General features: G+C 43.0%; 1 protein-coding gene across 4 annotated transcripts in view; it reads right to left on the reverse strand.

Annotated features, from left to right (window-relative positions):
- Lyst (lysosomal trafficking regulator) overlaps positions 1–19,072 on the reverse strand; it is a 175,547-nt gene that overhangs the window by 68,272 nt on the left and 88,203 nt on the right. For 3 of the 4 annotated variants that reach the window (XM_045150389.1, XM_045150388.1, XM_045150390.1), the window contains exons 24-30: positions 18,217–18,394; positions 15,713–15,882; positions 13,804–14,034; positions 11,730–11,896; positions 9,130–9,282; positions 4,235–4,423; positions 738–916 (exon numbers count right to left, since the gene is read on the reverse strand). In XM_045150389.1, the coding sequence (XP_045006324.1) occupies positions 738–916; positions 4,235–4,423; positions 9,130–9,282; positions 11,730–11,896; positions 13,804–14,034; positions 15,713–15,882; positions 18,217–18,394 (1,267 nt within the window). Of the gene's footprint in view, positions 1–737; positions 917–4,234; positions 4,424–5,005; positions 5,165–9,129; positions 9,283–11,729; positions 11,897–13,803; positions 14,035–15,712; positions 15,883–18,216; positions 18,395–19,072 lie in introns of all 4 variants that reach the window. The other variant, XM_045150387.1, reaches the window with a different exon arrangement.

A 19,072-nucleotide genomic window follows, 5' to 3' on the forward strand; every position in this document is an offset into this window, starting at 1 on the left:
CTGCTCGAGTTAGATGGGCCTCTGATCCTATCTGCAGAGTGAACTGACATCTGCTCCCACAGAAACCCAAGAGAACTGACCATAAGTGAAGACTGACACCTGTCAATATTCTCTATATCATCTTGAAGGTGTTACGTATGTTCAGGCCACGACTTAAATTATAATAATTTAGAAACTGATAGTATAGTCACTTAAAATCAGGCTATTCTTTTAGTGTCAGTGATCACCAAAACTTATTTTCTGATGGTCTATTAGGTAAGTCATTTGTAGTTAATAATATTGTTATTAAATAGTATTACTCTATTATTAAAAACTCAAGCTAGGCATGGTGGCATACACCTGTTATCCCAGCACTTAGGATACTGAGGCAAAAGGACTCAGAGACTCAAGACCAGCCCAGGCTATACAGTGAGATCCTACTTCAAAATCAGCAAAAACACAAGACAAATCAGAGCTAGGTGGATGGTGCACACCTTAATTCCAGCACTTGGAAGGCTGAGGAAGGAGAACTGTAAAGAGTTTGAGGTTTGAGACCAGACTGAAGTTAGAGTGAGTTACAGGTCAGCCTGGGCCAGAGAGCCTATGTGGAAACAAACGACAAGCAAGATCTAAGCTGTATTAGCCTTAGAGAAAACGGAAAGAGAAAACGGAAATACGGCCTCTGGAAACATTCCACACAGACACACACTTCTATTCCCTGTGTAAATGAGCACCTTCCAAGTTATCAATTTACTTACAACAGACACTCTGAATGCTTCTACCAGATACGTCAACATTTCTTTCTGAAATGGATTAAAAACACAAGGCTGTTCATGATGCATATTTTCTTCAGAAATTTCAGTCTGGGAAAGTGAAGTCTTGCTTTGAGTTGCATTTTCTGGAGTTTTCAAAATGTCAATGATATCTGAATTCAATTCTGGATTTAAAAAGAAAAAAAAAATCATCAGCTCACTGGTACCTAGTCATTATAAGTGGTAATGGCCCTGGTGAGATATTCCATGTGTCACTAGCTCATGTTGCAGTGGGTACATTAGACACAGCAGACACAATATGGTGGAAAAGAACTCCTTTAAAACAATGCAGATATTGAAAGTACTTAGGTTACAAAATTCTCAATTACAGGTTTCATTGACTAGTGAAGATGAGGCACAGTGCAAGGTGACTGACATGGATTCTTGTACAAATTAGCAGAAAGAATCCATGACACACATGGGAGCTGGGTCTCTGTGGTGGTTTGATTCAGGTCCCCATAAACTTAGGTATTCTGAATGCTTCAAAATACCTGGTGCCCAGCTGATGGAGATTTGGGAATTAGCGCCTCCTGGAGATAGTGTATTGTTGGAGGCAGGTTTATGGGTGTTATAGCCAGTTTCCCCATGCCAGTGTTCGGCACATCTCCTGTTGCTACTGTCCACCTTATGTGGGCCAGGGAGTGACGTCCACCCTCTGCTCATGCCATCGTTTTCCACTGCCATCGTTGAACTTCCCCCTCGAGCCTGTAAGTCAAAACAAACCTCTTTTTCCCACAAGCTGCTCTTGGTTGGGTGATTTCTACCAGCAATGTGAACCTGACTGCAACAGTCTCCAAGGCATGTGGATGCATGCATGAGGTAACCAATCAAATGTGGTCACGTGATAACTCTGGATCAATTAAATCCCTTCACATGGTAATCCTTGCTCGATTTTGGATTTCAGCCTGGGAGTCTATTGCCTTGTTTGGCAGGCCAGGCTGACCTTGACCTTGGGACCCTTCTGCCTAACCTCCCAAACATTGAGGTTGCAAGTGTGCGTCACTGCACATGGCTACAGTGGTCTTGAGCAATTTCTGTTTGTTTTGGCATAGCTTTTTTTAGTGGTAGTCTAGCTCAACACTGACTATAAATGTACCACTGCCATAAAGTCTGGGAAATGTTCCCTGGTATTTATCTGAAAAAAGAAGATTAATGTTTGCTAAAAACCTGTGCACTGATGTTGGTAGAAGGTTTATTTGTAATAACCCCAACTGGAAGCAATGTAGATGTCTTTCAACAAGCCAGTGGTTAAACAAACTCTGGCACAGCCATACCATAGCATCATCACCCTAAGAAAGAAAAGGAAGGAAAGAAGAAAGAAGGAAAAGAAAGATGGCACAGTGGTTAAGGTGGTTGTACGCAAAGCCTAAGGACCCAGGTTCGACTCTCCAGATCCTATGTAAGCCATATGCAAGGTGACACAAGTCTGCAAGGAGACACATGTGCATTGGGTGGCGCACACCTCTGGAGTTGGATTACAGTGGCTGAGGCCCTAGTGCACTAATTCTCTCTGTCTCTGTCTCACTCTGGCTCTGTCACATTAAAAAAAAAAAGGCCAGTCTGTTGGGCTTGCGTCAAAAAAAGAAGGAAGAAAAGAAAAAGAAAGAAGGAAAGAAGAGAGAGAGAGAGACAGAGAGAGAGAGAGAGAGGGAGCGAGCGCGTGCGCATGCATATGGCATACTCAGTAAGCAGAATGAGTTTGCAGGGAATAATGCTGAGTCATCATGTGGATTCACTAGTTTTTTTTTTTTTTTTTTAAAGATTTTATTTATTAATTAGAGACAGAGAGAAGGAGAGGGAGGGAGAGAGAGGAAGGGAGGGAGAATGAGCACACCAGGGCCTCCAGCCACTGCAAATGAACTCCAGATGCGTGCGCCCCCTTGTGCATCTGGCTAACATGGGACCTAGAGAATTGAACCGTGGTACTTAGGCTTCAAAGGCATGTGCCTTAACCGCTAAGCCATCTCTCCAGCCCGATTAACTAGTTTTTGACAGCCTCACCATGTTGCCATGCTGCTCTGAAACTCCTGAACTAATAATCCTCCTTCCTCAGCCTCCTGAGTGCCGGGACCACAGGCATGCACCACCATGCCTGCCTGGCTTTTAGAACACTCAGGGCATGACAGAAATGTAGAAACAGAGGGTAAATCTGAGGTGCCTGGGGCCTGTGGAGTGGTGGAGTAGAAAACGGGTGTGGCCATGAAAGGGCAGTAGGAGAGATCTTTGTAGGGACATCTTCCTTGAGTGGACCCATGTCACACCATGATAGTGGCAGTATACTATAGTTTTGCAGGATTCTTTGGGGAAACTAGATACAGGATACACAGAATCTCTCTGTAGTCCTTCTTTTTATTTTATTTTATTCATTAATTTGTTTATTTGAGAGGAGAAAGAGAGAAGCAAATAGAGAATGGGAATGCCAGGGCCTCTAGCCAATGCAAACGAACTCCAGATGCATGCACCACTTTGTGCATCTGGCTTTATGTGGGTCCTGGGGAACTGAACTGAGGTTCCTTGGCTTTGTCAGCAAGTACCTTAAGATGGCTAAGCTATCTCTCCAGCCCTCTGTCTTATTTCTTAACAAGTACCTATGAGTCTATAATTATCTCAAAATAAAAGTTACCAAAATAGTGCTGGGGAGATGGCTCAGAGGTTACAGGCGCTTGCTTACAAAGTCTGATGGCCTGGGTTCTCTTCCCAGTACCTATGTAAAGCCAGATGCACAAAATGAGGCATAAATCTGGAGTTCGTTTGTGATGGCAAGAGGTCTTGATGCACCCATTCTTTCTCTTCTTTCTTTCCTCCCCTCTCCCTTTCTGCTAGCAAGAAAGAAAGAGAGAAAGAAAGAAAAATATTTTAAAAGAGTTACCAAAACATGTTGGACATGCCATATTGTTTCAAAACCACTGGGATAGCATTTAATTTAACACCTTACGAAAGTGCACATGTAGCTTGGCATGGGATGCACCTTCAATCCCAGTACTTGGGAGGCAGAGGTAAGAGGATGGCTGTGACTTTGTGGCCACTTTGAGACTACATAGTGAATTCCAGGTCAGCCTGGGCTAGAGCAAGACCCTACCTCAAAAAACCAAAATAAATACTATCAAGAGCCGGCATGGTGGTGCACGCCTTTAATCCCAGCACTCAGAGGCAGAGGTAGGAGGACTGCCGTGAGTTTGAGGCTACCCTGAGACTCCACAGTGAATTTCTGGTCAGCCTGGGCTACAGTGAGAATATACCTAGAATCCGCCCCCCCCCCCAAACAAAACAAAACAAAATACTATCAAGGCTATCAGTCCCAAATGAAAAATTATTCCTTTAACCATATGGACACTAAGAAAAGAAAAACAATGCTGTCTAAAAATCTGAAATCTAATCATCTTCATCTGACATCACTTCCCCTGTGATTCAACAGCCCCGGGAGAAGGTGGACTCTCAACTACCTTGGTAAACGATCCTGTTGATGGCCAAGACGGCCAGCCTCTGCAGCCTCTGGGCGAGCTCCACGTCCGTGGCCTGGCCCGGCTCCTGGCGCACCCGCCTCTGCATCATGGTGTGCAGCTCATCGCTGGCCACAGAGCGCATCTTCATCAGGAGGGACTCCGTGTGTACCAGGGGGAACTTCCAGGGACCTTCAAAGCACAAATATTACAATGTCCAAGTCCAGTTAGCAATGAGAATAAATCTACTTACTGCAACATTTAGATTACTAAACCATGAAAAGAAAAATTTATTTTTTACAAAGCTAATTTATACCAAGGGAAGAGAGAGATGGATGCTTCCCCCCCCCCCCCCTTTTAAAGAAGTGTAACAGTACTTCTGGTTTCAAGTCCAAAATGACAGGTTAAGTTAGTGTGTAGGAGATGGCCATTTGTCTAAGTTCAAATTGTCTGAAAAACTCTAGGTAGATATGGGCATAGATGGCTGTGATGTTTGATCAGGTATTTTCAGATACTGTTTCACTTCTTTGTATTAAAAAATCATCAACAGTTTTAAAGAATATCACATAATTACTGTTTACAAAATGATTGTGAAAATTGTTCACAGTGACAAAGTCAACTGGTGAAAGTGAAGAGACCATGCAGGGACAGGCCCGGGATTTGCCACAGATGACTGGCGTGTGTGCATAATTTGGAATTCAGTGATCCAAAGCGCTTCCTGAGAAACAGCTCAGACTCCACAGGAGGAGAGCTGGTCTTGCTGCATTACTGCACCTGCTCCGGGAGGTACCGCCCAGGAAGTGCATCCGGGAGACAGCTGAGGGGAGGAGTCTTGGCTTAATGGACTGAAGAAGGGCATCGGAAGTTGACCATAGGAACCAAAATGACGTCTTGGTAGGTGAGGAATAACAGAACCCTTCATTGGAATTGAACCTTTATTATGAATTGTGAAAACATATTATCAATTCTAATAAGTGACTTTACAAATTATATTCATATGACTACATTATGACAGGTTTTACTGACTTACCTTGCAGGATATTTAAAAAAACTTAAAAACATATTATTTATTTCAGAGAAAGAGAGAAAGAGAATGAGAATATGAGAATGAGAATGGGTACACCAGGCCTCCAGCCACTGCAAACAAACTCCAGGTGTATGTGCCACTTTGCACAACTGAACCTGGGTCCTTAAGCTTTGCAGGCAAGTACCTTAACCACTGAGCCATCTCTGTAGGCCTAGATATTTGAAAATTTTAGGTTGTCCAATAATCAGTTAATCTAGCTTGATGAATATAGTTTTCTTTTAGGCAAAACAGAAACATGGGCTGGAGAGATGGCATAGTAGTTAAGGTACTTGCTTGCAAAACCTAAGGACCCAGGCTCGATTCACCAGGACCCATCTAAACCAGATGCACAAGGTGGAACAGGCACCTGCAATTCATTTGCAGTGGTTTGAGGCCCTGCCCATTCTCTCTCTCTGTGTGTGTGTATATATATATATAAATATATAAAATATGTCTCTCAAATAAATAAATTCAATTATTTAAAAAACCATAAACACATAAAAAGATCATTCTTCTCTTGGATATTCAAGAACAACAGTGTCAAGCAATGTTCTTACTTCATGTAAATTCATCCTCATATCTCCTTACATATCCATAGCTTTCCTACGTAAAACCCACTGATAAATCATGATCAAGATCTATGGCAAAATAGAAAGACACTACGTAAGGAAGAGTTAGGTCTGCCCTAGAACTCCATGACTGACAGGAGGACTGCTCTAGAACTCCATGACTGACAGGAGGACTGCCCTAGAACTCCATGACCGACAGGAGGACTGCCCTAGACCTCCATGACCGACAGCAGGACTGCTCTAGGACTCCATGACTGACAGTAGGACTGCCCTAGACCTCCATGACCGACAGGAGGACTGCCCTAGACCTCCATGACCGACAGGAGGACTGCCCTAGACCTCCATGACCGACAGCAGGACTGCCCTAGAACTCCATGACCGACAGCAGGACTGCCCTAGAACTCCATGACTGACAGTAGGAATGCTTCAGCACACAAGCTCAAGCCACATGGATCTGGTGTAGCCTTGGGAACTTCTTTTCTAAGGCTTTGTTTCCTCATATTTAAGATGTATATTAAAAAATAAAACAGAGAGCTGGACAGATGTCTTAGCAGTTAAGGCACTTGCCTGCAAAGCCAAAGGACCCAGGTTTGATTCCCCAGAAGCCACGTCAGCCAAATGCACAAGGGGGCACATGTATCTGGAGTTTATTTGCAGCTGTTGGAGGCTAGCCTGAAACTATATATGGAATTCTGTATCAGCCTGGGCTAGAGAGTGAGTCCCTACCTCCACCCCCCCCCCAAAAAGAATGTAAGAGTTAGAGGATGGAGAGAAGTGTTGTGGAACTTGGTGTCTGGACATTACAAGGTCACTGCACTCATGAGCTCACATCAGATGTGGTTATCTGCACAGGATGAGGATAGCCAACTTTCTGTTAAAAATAGGGAAGGGCCTTGGGAGACCATTCCCCTCCTCAATAAATTACTTTTCTGTGGCATAGCCACTAGTAAGAGATGAGAAGAAGTACAATGAGACTGAGGGAGATAAGAGAGGGTAATGTGAGACATGCATGATCAAAATGTAACATATATCCATGAAAATGTTAAAAAAAATAGTAAAAAAAATGCTATCCTGTCTATAGTGGCAAAAGCAAGTAAAAACATTCTATTGACAAAAACTCGAGATCATAACACATCATAATATTCATTAAAAATAGGAATATTCATGTTTGCTAATATGAAAAGATATCTCTACTGATCAGAAATAGAAATCTGGTTGCAAACAGTGGGCAGAGCAGGGTGCTACGGAGGGGATTTACACCCCCACCCTGTATTTATGTCCATGATGCAGGGGCTGAGGTAGCAGACCCTCACTGTGAGACGGGAACTCAGTGCTGCTGTGAGGCTGGAGGAAGAGTATGTTGGAACTAACAGTGTCTGTTTCCTCCTGGAGGGTGACAATGAAGACCTAGGAGCAATGAAAGTGCCATAGGAGAAACAAGCCCCATCTCGCTGACCATCCTGAGGTCAAGGGTCTTTGGAGGATGTTGTGGTGGAGGCCAGCTCCAGTTGTTCTCATGACTCCTGCCGGTGGTGGCATGCAGTTGGAGATGCGTCTCATCTCCATAGCTTTTAACAAATGCCAACCGAGTTCATTTAGGAAAACATCCACCTCCCAGAACACTGGTCAGCAATGAGATCAGTGGTGGTATTTAAGTCTCTGAAGTAACAATTTAGAATCTAGAATCCACAGCAGACTGGGCTGGGTTTACAACCACATTGCTCAGAAGCAGAAGGTCCCCATGGCTTCTCATGAAGTTTTAAAAATTTGCATAGTCACTTGCTCATGACTCTCACTGCTGAGCCTGCCCACTTTTCTGAGTTCCAACTCAAAGAGTGTGACTTTTCCTCATCTTCCCCTTTCTTTCTCTCCTTTGAATGTCAGCTGAAATTCAAAGTGTGCTTGCCCTGATACTTTGGAGCCTTTCCCATTCTTTCTCAATAAACTTCCTTTGCCGCTTATTATTATTATTATTGCATTGCACACAAAGAAGGAGTACAGGCAGAAGAGATTTGGCGTTAAAAGCCTTTAAGACTGTGAGAACATGTTTACAGACACAGATCCATATGCGTGCACCTGTGTATGTTGAATATCCACTGTATGTAGACATATATACATGTGTATGGACATATATCCTGAATTTTTGGTATTTATCTTTCTGAATAATGTTTCCATAGAGAAACACCATATTTTAGGGAGAACATATGGAGACTACCGTAACTATCTGTAGTTATCAAGCTCTGATGCCGTAGGAGTTCTAACCATCTACAAGCCAGCAATGTCTGTCTTCACATGTGCAGCTGCCCCACGTGATCCTCCCCAGCCCTTGCCTAGATCACACCACGGCCACCTGTGTGACCACTGCCCTCCTCACACTCACGCCACACACCGCCTGTGTGCCCACTGCTCTCTTCTAGCTCACTCATGAAGAAGCCAGAGTTTCTTTTTAAAAAAAAAAAAGTCTTCTGATCACACCATGCCATCTTCTGAAAACCTTGACAGACTTCCCAAGAGGATAAAGCTTGGTCTGCCGACATAGTCTGTATGATTACACATGAACTGGGCCACTCTTCTGTGCAGTCTCTTCTAGCAAATAGTTCTCACTTAGGATAGAACAGATCTCCTCAACATGGTTCGTATGACACATGGACAGGCCTATCCCACTGTACAGCCACTTTTGGCAAACTTAAGAAAAACTTCCCCAGATTTTCTGAATTTTTTTAAACAAAAATGTTTAAATATATATCGCATGAGAATACAGGCAAGTCCAGTTACCTTTAATTTCTAATTTTTTCTTTCTTTCTTTCGTTTTTTTTTTTTTTTTTGGTGGTAGATCACTCTAGTCCAGGCTGACCTGGAATTCACTATGTAGTCTCAGGGTGGCCTTGAACTCACGGTAATCCTCCTACCTCTGCCTCCTGAGCACTGGGTTTAAAAGACGTGCACAACTACGCCCAGCTCTAACTTCTCATTCTTTTTTTTTTTTTAAATTCCAGTTCTTCTTTCTTTAATTTTTGTTTATTTTTATTTATTTATTTGAGAGCAAGAGACAGAGAGAGAAAGAGGCAGAGACAGAGAGAGGAGAGTGGGCGCACCAGGGCTTCTAGCCACTGCAAACGAACTCCTTGTGCATCTGGCTAACGTGGGTCCTGGGGAATCGAGCCTTGAACCGGGATCCTTAGGCTTCACAGGCAAGCGCTTAACCGCTAACCCATCTCTCCAGCCCTAACTTCTCATCCTTAAAATGCCACTTTACTACTCACCAGCAGTGCTTCTCCGCTTCTGAAGCGCGGCATGGTGGGGAGCGTAAGGCGACTGGGCTGCATCTGCTGGGTCTTCAGAGTCATGACTGGCTGTGCTCCTTATAAACTCCATAGCAGCCTGGAGAATTCTCAGCTGTAGAGCCAAAGCCATATCTAAAAGCAGATGAGGCAAGAATGTTTTCAAGCTCTGAGGTTACGAATCTTCTAACTGAACTTTATTTATCACCTCAGATTTGAACTGTAACACCCAAGCTATAATATCCATATCACAAAGATAATGAATGCTTCAAGCCAGACGGGGTGGGTTGCACATGCCTTTAATCCCAGCACTCAGGAGGATCGCCATGCGTTCGAGGACACCCTGAGACTACACAGCGAATTCTAGGTCAGCCTGGGCTAGGGTGAGTCCCTACCTCAAAAAACTACAAAATAAATAAATAAATAAATAAATAAAATAAAAGGAGCAGAAAAGAAAGAAAAGATCATACCTTAGACATAAATCAACATAGATTCTTTTCTTTTATTGGGGTGTGTGTGTTTTGAGGTAGGGTCTCACTCTAGCCCAGGCTGACCTGGAATTCCCTATGTAGTCTCAGAGTATCCTTGAACTCACAGTGATCCTCCTACCTCTGCCTCCTGAGGGCAGGGATTAAAGGTGTGTGTCACCACACTTGGCTTTTTGAGGTAGGGTTGTGCTGTAGCCAGGGCTGACCTGGAATTCACTATGTTGTCTTAGGCTGGATTTGAACTCACAATGATCCTCCTACCTCCTGTCTCCAGAATGCTAGAATTAAAGGTAATGCACCACCATGCCTAGGTTCTTTTTAAGAGTATTTATTTATTTTGAGGTAGTGTTACACTCTAGCTGAGGCTGACCTGGAACTTACTCTGTAGTCTCAGGCTGGCCTCAAACTCATGGAAATCTTCCTACCTATACTTCCCAAGTGCTGGGATTAGATGCATGTGCCACCACACCTGGCTCAATATGAGTTATTTTATTTATTATTATTTTAAAAATACTTTTATTTATGTGCAAGCAGAGAGAGATAAGAAAGAAGAGAGACAGAGAGAGAATGGGCATACTAGGGCCTTCAGCCATCACAAATGCGCCACTTTGTGCATCTGGCTTTATGTGGGTACTGGGGAATCAAATCTGGGCTGCTAGGCTTTGCAGACAAGTGACTTAACTGCTGAGCCATCTCTCCAGACCTCCTTTTTATTTTCAAAGTATTGTTATTTATTTGCAAGAAGGAGGAGACAGAAGAGAAACAGAGAAAGAGAGAATGGGCACTCCAGGGTTCAAGATCCTGAAAACAAACTTCAGATGCACTCACCACCTTTTTATGCACCTGGCTTTATGTGGATACTGGGAAATCGAGGTAGGGTCTTGTTATTTAGCCCAGGCTGACCTGGAATTCACTATGTAGTCTCAGGGTGTCTTCAAACTCACAGCAATCCTCCTACCTCTGCCTCCTGAGTGCTGGGATTAAAGGCGTATGCCACCACACCCAGCTAGTGGTTTTTTTTTTTTATTAAGATTTGTTTTTATTTATTTATTAGAGAAAGAGGGGGAGAGAGAGAGAGAGAGAGAATGGGTGCACGCCAGGGCCTCTAGCCATTGCAAATGAACTCCAGACACATGCACCACCATGCGCATCTGGTCTATGTAGGACCTGTAGAATTGAACTGGGTCTTTAGGCTTCACAGGCATGCACCTTAACCTCTAAGCCATCTCTCCAGCCCGCTATTAGTATTTTTAAACCATGTACAAGATCAAGTTAAAAGCAAACTGTAGCAATTATTATACAATTTCTTATTATACATTATTTTATTTATTTATTCATTTGACAGAGAAAGAGGGGGAGAGGGAGGGAGGGAGAGAGAGAGAACGAACGGGCGTGCCAGGGCCTCCAGCCACTGCAAATGAACTCCAGATGTGTGCTCCCCCTTGTGCATCTGGCTAATGTGGGTCTTGGGGAATTGAACTTGGGTCCTTTGGCTTTGCAGGCAAATGCCTTAACCACTAAGTCATCCCTCCAGCCATATTATACATCCCCCCCAATTTGCTTTTTGAGACAGCATCTCATGTGGCATAGGGTGTTTTCAAACTTTCTATGCAGTGGAGGAGGACTTTGAATTCTTGATCTTCCTACCTCTACCTCCCAAGTGCTGATTATGAGTGTGCATTATTATTATAGAAATTTTAATGGAAAACATTAAATCATAATTGATTTTGCTGTACATAACTGTTTTAAAAAATGTGAGTTTTGTACACAAGGCAAAGTTTAACCATAACTGTTTCCTGACGACTTTACTACCTCCCACTGAGGAAAACTACAGGCGTTACACTGCAACACAAGCAAGGGAGGAAACCCCAGCTTCTGTCAGTGATGGGCTGCCAGTGACTGCCACATCAATTCCCCCTTTTTAAATCATTTTCTTAAATTTTCACCATTTCAAAGGTACCTTTTTCATGCCCATCACTGTTATCACAGAGTTAGGACAAGCCTTTAGTAAGTGCTATTGAGAATGAAAATAGATCCAAATGCCACATTTGACTGCTACATAACTCCCCAGTGATCTGTAAACACCCATCTTACTTTGTGTCCTCTGGTTTTTGCTGTTTTGGAGATATCCAAGGAGTACAATAAGGTCTTCAATAACTCTAAAATACTGTGAGCCTGAGGAGCTGCAAGCATGAATTGTCACTGCTATGAAAAGTTGCTGTAGATCACACGCAAGCAATTTGTATTCGTTCAAAGGAATGCTGAAGATTAGAACAAGAAACATGACATTTATGAGAAAAACAGCCAGTAATTTAAGACAAGAGAACTGGTTAAACTCCTGCTCTGCCAGCATGTGTCCAACACCTGCTCCTGCCTACTCCATGGCAGGCAGTGCACATGCACATAGCAGTGGAGGAAGAAGACACAGACTTCTACCAGAAACACCTACTTGCAGAGCACTAGCCCAGCAAAGAGACCACTAGATACTACTGGGACCCATGAGCAAGTTCCTTAGCCTGTGTGAAGGGTGAGGTGTTGGAGGATGAACTGCAACATTCAGAGATGTGGAAGTCATTAGCTTTACACAGAAAGGGTTAACGGGCCTGAATGCATAACAATCACTTACACATACAGAGTAAACGCAAATCATTTACTCTGCCCACAGTTGTAACTTTAGTACTGTACCTCTAGTAGGTGACACTGGGACCAAGCACTTCTATCCATTTACTTTTTTCAAACCATTCAAAAGTTAGCAGTGCAACCATTTACAGCAGTTAACAGAATAGCGTAGGGACATCAGTAAGGACCTTTGTTTTTGATGGTCCCAGGCTGACCTCAAACTTGCTATATAGCTGATGATCTTGAACTCCTGATCCCCCTGCCTCCATCTGCCAAGTGCTGGGATTACAGACATGTTTCATCATGCCCAGTGATATGGTGCTAGGATCAAGTTCAGGGCTTTGTACTTGCTAGGCAAGCACTCTACCAACTAAGCCATATCCCAAGCCTCAGTAAAATTGATTTTTTTATAAAAAAGGAACAGCTACTTTTGGAACAAACCTGTGGGTACCTTCCCCGTTTTAGCAATTTCACGCATAGCACTAATAACAACTGTTTCTTTCTACCTCTCATAGGCCTAGTACACAGACCTCCAGCTGTAAGAGGTGCCCAGTGAAAGATGAACTGAGCTGGTACAAGAAGCAGGTTTTTGGCCTAGACATTTACTAAGGAGATGCTGTACTCGCTGTGAAAACACGGGCAAAAGTTAGTGCTTTCATGTGCAATCAGATGGTGCCTCTAAAGATTCAGTCTTCACCCCTGCTAGCTGAAATGGTGCAATGCAGAGCAGAAGTGGGGGCAGCAAAAGTACAAAAGCTAATTAATAATGTATTTAAAAATATTTTATTAATTTACTTATTTATGAAAGAGAAGGGCAGGTATATATATATAGAGAATGGGTATAGCCACTGTAAACAGATTCCAGATGCATGCACCACTTTGTGCATCTGGCTTCATGTGGATACTGGGGAATCAAACCTGGGGTCCTTTGGCTTTGCTGGCAAGCACCTTAACCACTAGGCTATCTTTCTAGCCCTAATGATTTATTTTTTTTTAAAGATGTTAAATCAACTGGTGGGCAACCCTTTTGCCATTGTACTTTTGGCTATTAGAAATTAATCTGTAGTAGTGGAGTCAAAATGTTGTCTATTATTGTAAATGTATCACAATCATTATAGTCCTTATCATAAATTAACTATATACTCACAAGCCATCATGGCTTTAAAGTAAGACAGTTCCCTCTGCTGTGTACTAGCTATGTGACAGTCACGGCCATACTGTCTCTTTAACCCTCTACTCGGGCAGGGACAAGAACCTTACAGACTATGGTGGAGGCCTGCCAAACACGCCTGGGAGTACTGCAATTTGTTCTACTTGTCTTCGAATTCTAAATACCTAAAAACAAGTCATTTAAAATCATTTAAACATTCTCTTCTTAACAATATGTTGTTGAAAGTAATACAAAACATGCCCTCTCCAAAGTAACTTAACAAATTTTGTAGAAAAGAAATTATTTGTAAGTAGTTAAAAAAAAGAGATGCTTTAAAGTAACACTACTAGTTTTCTTTCTAATATATCTGCCACATGTAATTTTAAAATGAAAACTTACTTCTTTTCTAGTCCATTCAGAGCTGCTACTGTATTACATAACACATAGAGGAGACCATTGTCCAGCAACATGTCCGCTACCTTAGAACAAGAATTTAAAACTTGCAGAAGTAGTAAAAGGGCATTGTGCAAGAGTATGTTGTCATAAAGAGAGGTCTCGATCAGTCCCAGGACTGGAATGACAGACCACTTCCGAAATAGGCCCATGTGCTTGACGTCTTCCAGGTCACATCTGCAATGCACAAGAAGCAGTGAGAGCATTAGTCACAGACTGGGAAGATGCTTTCAACTGTAGGCTGCTTTGCAAACTTTCTGTGTTCAGACTTCAGGCTTCAATAATAAAGTAAAAGCTGAAGCCACTGTCTACCCCAAGATAAATGCACTCAGAAGAAAGGCATTTTAATTCACCTCAACCACAGGCACTTGTGCTCAATGACTGCTTTAGGGGCTATACGACAAGTGTACAAGGCTGGGAAAATTGCTTCATGGGTTACAGTGCTTCCCATGTAAGCATGAGTCTGTAGGGATAGATATTGGAGAACCACTGGTGTTCACCGTTCAAGCAGACAGACCCAGAAAACAACAGCTTCTGCTTCTGTGAGAAACTCCATCTCAAGGAAATGAAGTGAAGGAGTGACAGAGGAGGACAGCTGCCACTCTCCTCTGGCCTCCATAAATATGTGCATGGGGCATGTGCATCTACACACACACAAGTGCACACATTATACATACACACACCATGCCACATACAGGCACATACATATGTGCCAAAAAGGAAGTGTACAGGGAAATTATGCTATGAAATATCTCCAAGGTAGCAAGCTAATAAAGAAAGGCTTAGCACCCAGGAATGAATCTCGTGTTCTTGATCCAATACGCCTCATCTCTGTAGTGGGCATAATTATTGACATTATCCCTGATGGTCTGTATCTAATAATGTGTATCATGAGATTTGCCCTACTTTCTTTTCAAAGCTGTTCTGAGTCTCAAATGAGATAATGCAGAAGAGTTCCCTGAAAAACTCAAAAGCTTCATAACAATGAAAACTTCAGTTAGAGTTACCAAGGCTGAGGATGTAGCTCAACTGTAGAGCACCTGCCTGGCACACATGAGGTCCTGAGTTCCATACCCAGCAACCACACATGCACACATGCACACAAGCAGTTACCACAGAATAATAAACTCCTCAAGTCTGGATTTGTTTATATCAAGGAGGCATACTTTTTTTTTCTGTCATAAACAGAAATCATAATTCCTGTCACACCTTTAGATCCAGGGAAGCATGTTCTTTGCACTTGAGCTTTACCCAGGTCAAATCTGAGCAGTCAGCACCTGCAGAGTTCCAGGGAGAGACTGGCTTCTCTGAGGGGCTGAGAAAGCCCTGTACGATCCCTCACTTGGTCTACCACTGAGAACACAAGAACTGCCTTTCTTTATGGGTAGCTTTCTCATGTCAATACTATATACCAAACTTGACTGTCACTTTCATGTGATACTACAGTTGGTTATTTCTGGTTTCTAATTAATGGATAAAATACAAAGGAGAAAGTAATATTAGAAGGAATATCACATGGAAAAAATAAACTGATTTGCCTGGAAAATGACTTCTAGCTGATTTTTTTCTTTTTCTTTTTGGTCTTTTTTGTTGTTTTTGTTGCTGTCCTATCTCTTTGGGGTGGGGGGAGGGCAGTTAAGTCAGGCTCTAGCCCAGGCTGACCTGGAACTCAGTTTGCAATCCAGGCTGGCCTTGACCGCATGGTGATCTTTCTACCTCAACCTCCCAAGTGCAGGGATTATAGGTGTGAACAACCATGCCTGGCTTTTCTGATGGTATAAAATGATTTTTAACAGTGTGTCCAATAAATTTTCTTTTAAGACAAAAAAGCTTCAATTATAGTAGAAGAACTCACTCTTCATCAAGGCCAATACGTCGTCCAAAAAACATTTCAATGAAGCAGTCTAGGAGCTCCTGGGTTCCTCGGTGGAGATACAACTGGTTGGCGAGCAAGGAAAAGCCACGGTTCTTCAGAAATCTACCTTTCTGTTCCTTTGATGCTCGAGCAAAATAGGCGTGTAACAGCTGCAGAAGAATTAGGGCAATTTAGATGTTCAAGTAACCTGCACAGACCTGCAGTGCACTGTTTTTGTGTGTGAATTATCATCTGAGTTATTCACACAGCCATCGTTGAGAAAGCTAACAAGCACGCTGGCCTTTCTAGTGACACTTCTAACTATGGTGGTGAGCGGTGGCCGCGTCACCTACTCTAACTATGGTGGTGAGCAGTGGCCACTTGAGCGGTGGCTGCTCCGTCACCTACGCTAACTACAGTGGTGAGCGGTAGCCGCTCCATCACCTACACTAACTACAGTGGTGAGCGGTAGCCGCTCCATCACCTACACTAACTACAGTGGTGAGCGGTGGCCGCTCCGTCTTGGGCATCTTAGTAACGCTGAAATGGTGTCCTTCAGCTCATACAGTGATACCAGTGGACTGCCGGCCTTTTAGCTAGCTGTAGGCAGAATACTTGCCTAATTCTGAATCAAACCTTAGTACGCTATGTTCTCCCTGCACATCTTCACACACGCCATTATCTGTCCTGTGCACAGCTCTCCCTGCATATCTACACACACACTAGTATTTGTCCTGTGCACCATCCTGAATTTCTATTTTTTACTTTTCTTAAATGCAGCATATGTAAAACCCAGTTGCTTTTCCTTCTGGACCACTTTCCATGTTCCTGACTTGGATGGATCTTAGGACTGTTCTGCAGATATCAAGGCAAGACACACTTTTGTTTGCTGTTCCTGCATGCCACATATACTTCTGAAGGCCTGCCTCTCCCTCCAGCAAGTCTCTGGAGTCTGCCTGTCCTCTGAGGTGCACTCATAAGTCAGGAGCTCCTGGTCTTCCCTGCACTGCAGGGCTGGTTGCTAACACAGTTCTCTCTTCTCCGGTTCCCGTGCTGGCTGGCTAATAGGACACTTTGGCTCCTCCCTGCAGACTCTCCCTCACAGTTGTGGAGACAGCTCTTCCCAAGTGCACATCTATTTACTACCCTCTTTAAAAAGCTTTCAGATTGCCATGAGTTCGAGGCCACCCACAGACTACACAGTGAATTCCAGGTCAGCATGGCCTAAAGTGAGACTACCTAAAGAAACACACCTAGGGCTGGGAAAATGGCTTAGCGGTTAAGCACTTGCCTGTGAAGCCTCAGGACCCCGGTTCGAGGCTCGTTTCCCCAGGACCCACGTTAGCCAGATGCACAAGGGGGCGCACGCGTCTGGAGTTTGTTTACAGTGGCTGGAGGCCCTGGCGTGCCCATTTTCTCTCAGTCTCTCTCTGCCTCTTTCTCTGTCTATCTCTTTCAAATAAATAAATAAATAAATATAAAACAAAAACATTTAAAAAAAAAAAAAAGAAACACACCTACACAGCTCTCTAAGTTGGCAGACACGGTTACTGAGGTGCACTTTGGGCACAAGCCCCTCAGTGGTCTGCTGCGCCTGTTCTTCATCAACACCACTGCCAGCCCGGCACTCACCACACAGCTCCTGATGCCTGGTGTAGCGATGACTTTCTCTATAGATTCCAACACTCTGATGCAGCCTATAAGTCCCATAGCAACCAGACCAGTGCTTTGAATTTGAACATGTGATCAAACAATGCTTATGTCTAGCCAAATTAAAGAAAGTGAGATTCTTTAAAAGGACATTTCATTCTTGGCTTGTTTTCTAAGGAAATACACTTGGTATTTATTATGTGCTAGACTGAAGCTATCCATACTCACAGAGTTTATATCAACATGAGAAATGACAAGTGCACAGATAAATTGAAAAGATAAGGGCTTAGAGATTAAGATGCTTTCATGTAAAGCCTAGGGACCCAGGTTCGATTCCCCAGAAGCCACATAAGCCAGATGTACATGGTGGTGCATGTGTATGGAATTTATTTGCAGTGGCTAGAGGTCCTGACATGCCAATTTTCCTTCTTTCTTACTAATAATAAATAATATTTTAAAAGTTGAAAAGATAAGTAGGATGTTATAATAAAATAAATAAGAGTCAGTCAGAGGGAAGCAATTCTGACAATGAGGAAATTCTCTTTGAGACAGTAACAACTGAGCTAAGAGGTAAAAGTCTCCACTACACAGAGACTTCCAACAACACATGTTCCTTGTAAATATCTGCAGAGAACTTACTAAAGAGCTATGATGTACACATATGGCAAATTTATTGAGACTGATATGTGGGAAAGACTTATAATTTGATAACATATACAAAAAGTAAGAAATAACAATAGTTCATACGTATAAAATGAAGCTATCAGTGTATTTTGATATGATACATTCAAAATCTTTAATTATACTGATATTTATTTCCAATAAATGTTGCTTTATTTAGTCTGTGTCCTTACTTTAATCACTCCTTGCTGTATAGCAGGTGATGGGTGGTTGACAAGGACCAAGAGCGTGTCTGCGTGAATAAGCTTGTCCATGACGTCTTCAAGCATTGTGTCAGGTAGAATGAGGAGGATTCCACTTAGGAGCTCATACAGCCCACAGCAGATTGGAACCAGGCAGTCTTCAGTGGCACTGAGAGAGACCAGGAAAGTCTTAACCCAGCTTCCGAGAGGAAACCACTTCACAACTACCTTAGGACGGCGATGACGGGGAAGACTAACAGGTAAAACAAGTGCCCAAAAGCTTGAAAAAAATCTTTCCTAATTTGGAATTAACAAACTTACCATCACTTTTCACTTTCTTTGTGTGTGTGTGGGCGCGTGCATGCAGGTGCACACGTGTGCATGTGGAAGTCAGAGGACAACCTTAGGTGTTATCCTCAGCAATACCGTCTACCTCTTTTTGAGACAGGGTCTCTCCCTGGACTGGAGCTCATCACTTATGCTAGACCTGATGGCCAGAGATCCAAGGATCTGTCTGTGTATACACTGCCTCTTCAGCACTGGGATTACAGGTGCATGCCACCATGCCTGACATTTATGTGGGTACTGACTGGGGCAGGCACTTGACTTGAGCTATCTCCCCTATCACTGCCTTTTATCATAGATGTCTTTAAGTAAACAGTATACTAAACACTATTCTATTCCGAACCTATGATATCTCATGCAGTTGTCACTTCCACATATGTTAAAGTATTAGACATTAAATTTGAAATTCCAGTCCTCAGCTGCACTGACATCTCAGTATACCAGAGGCCCAGGGCTGGTAGCCACAGCATTCCCATTTGTGAACAGGAATCAATCCCATCAT

The sequence above is a fragment of the Jaculus jaculus genome, chromosome 5 (genome assembly GCF_020740685.1).
Source record: "Jaculus jaculus isolate mJacJac1 chromosome 5, mJacJac1.mat.Y.cur, whole genome shotgun sequence".
Taxonomy (NCBI): Eukaryota; Metazoa; Chordata; class Mammalia; order Rodentia; family Dipodidae; genus Jaculus; species Jaculus jaculus.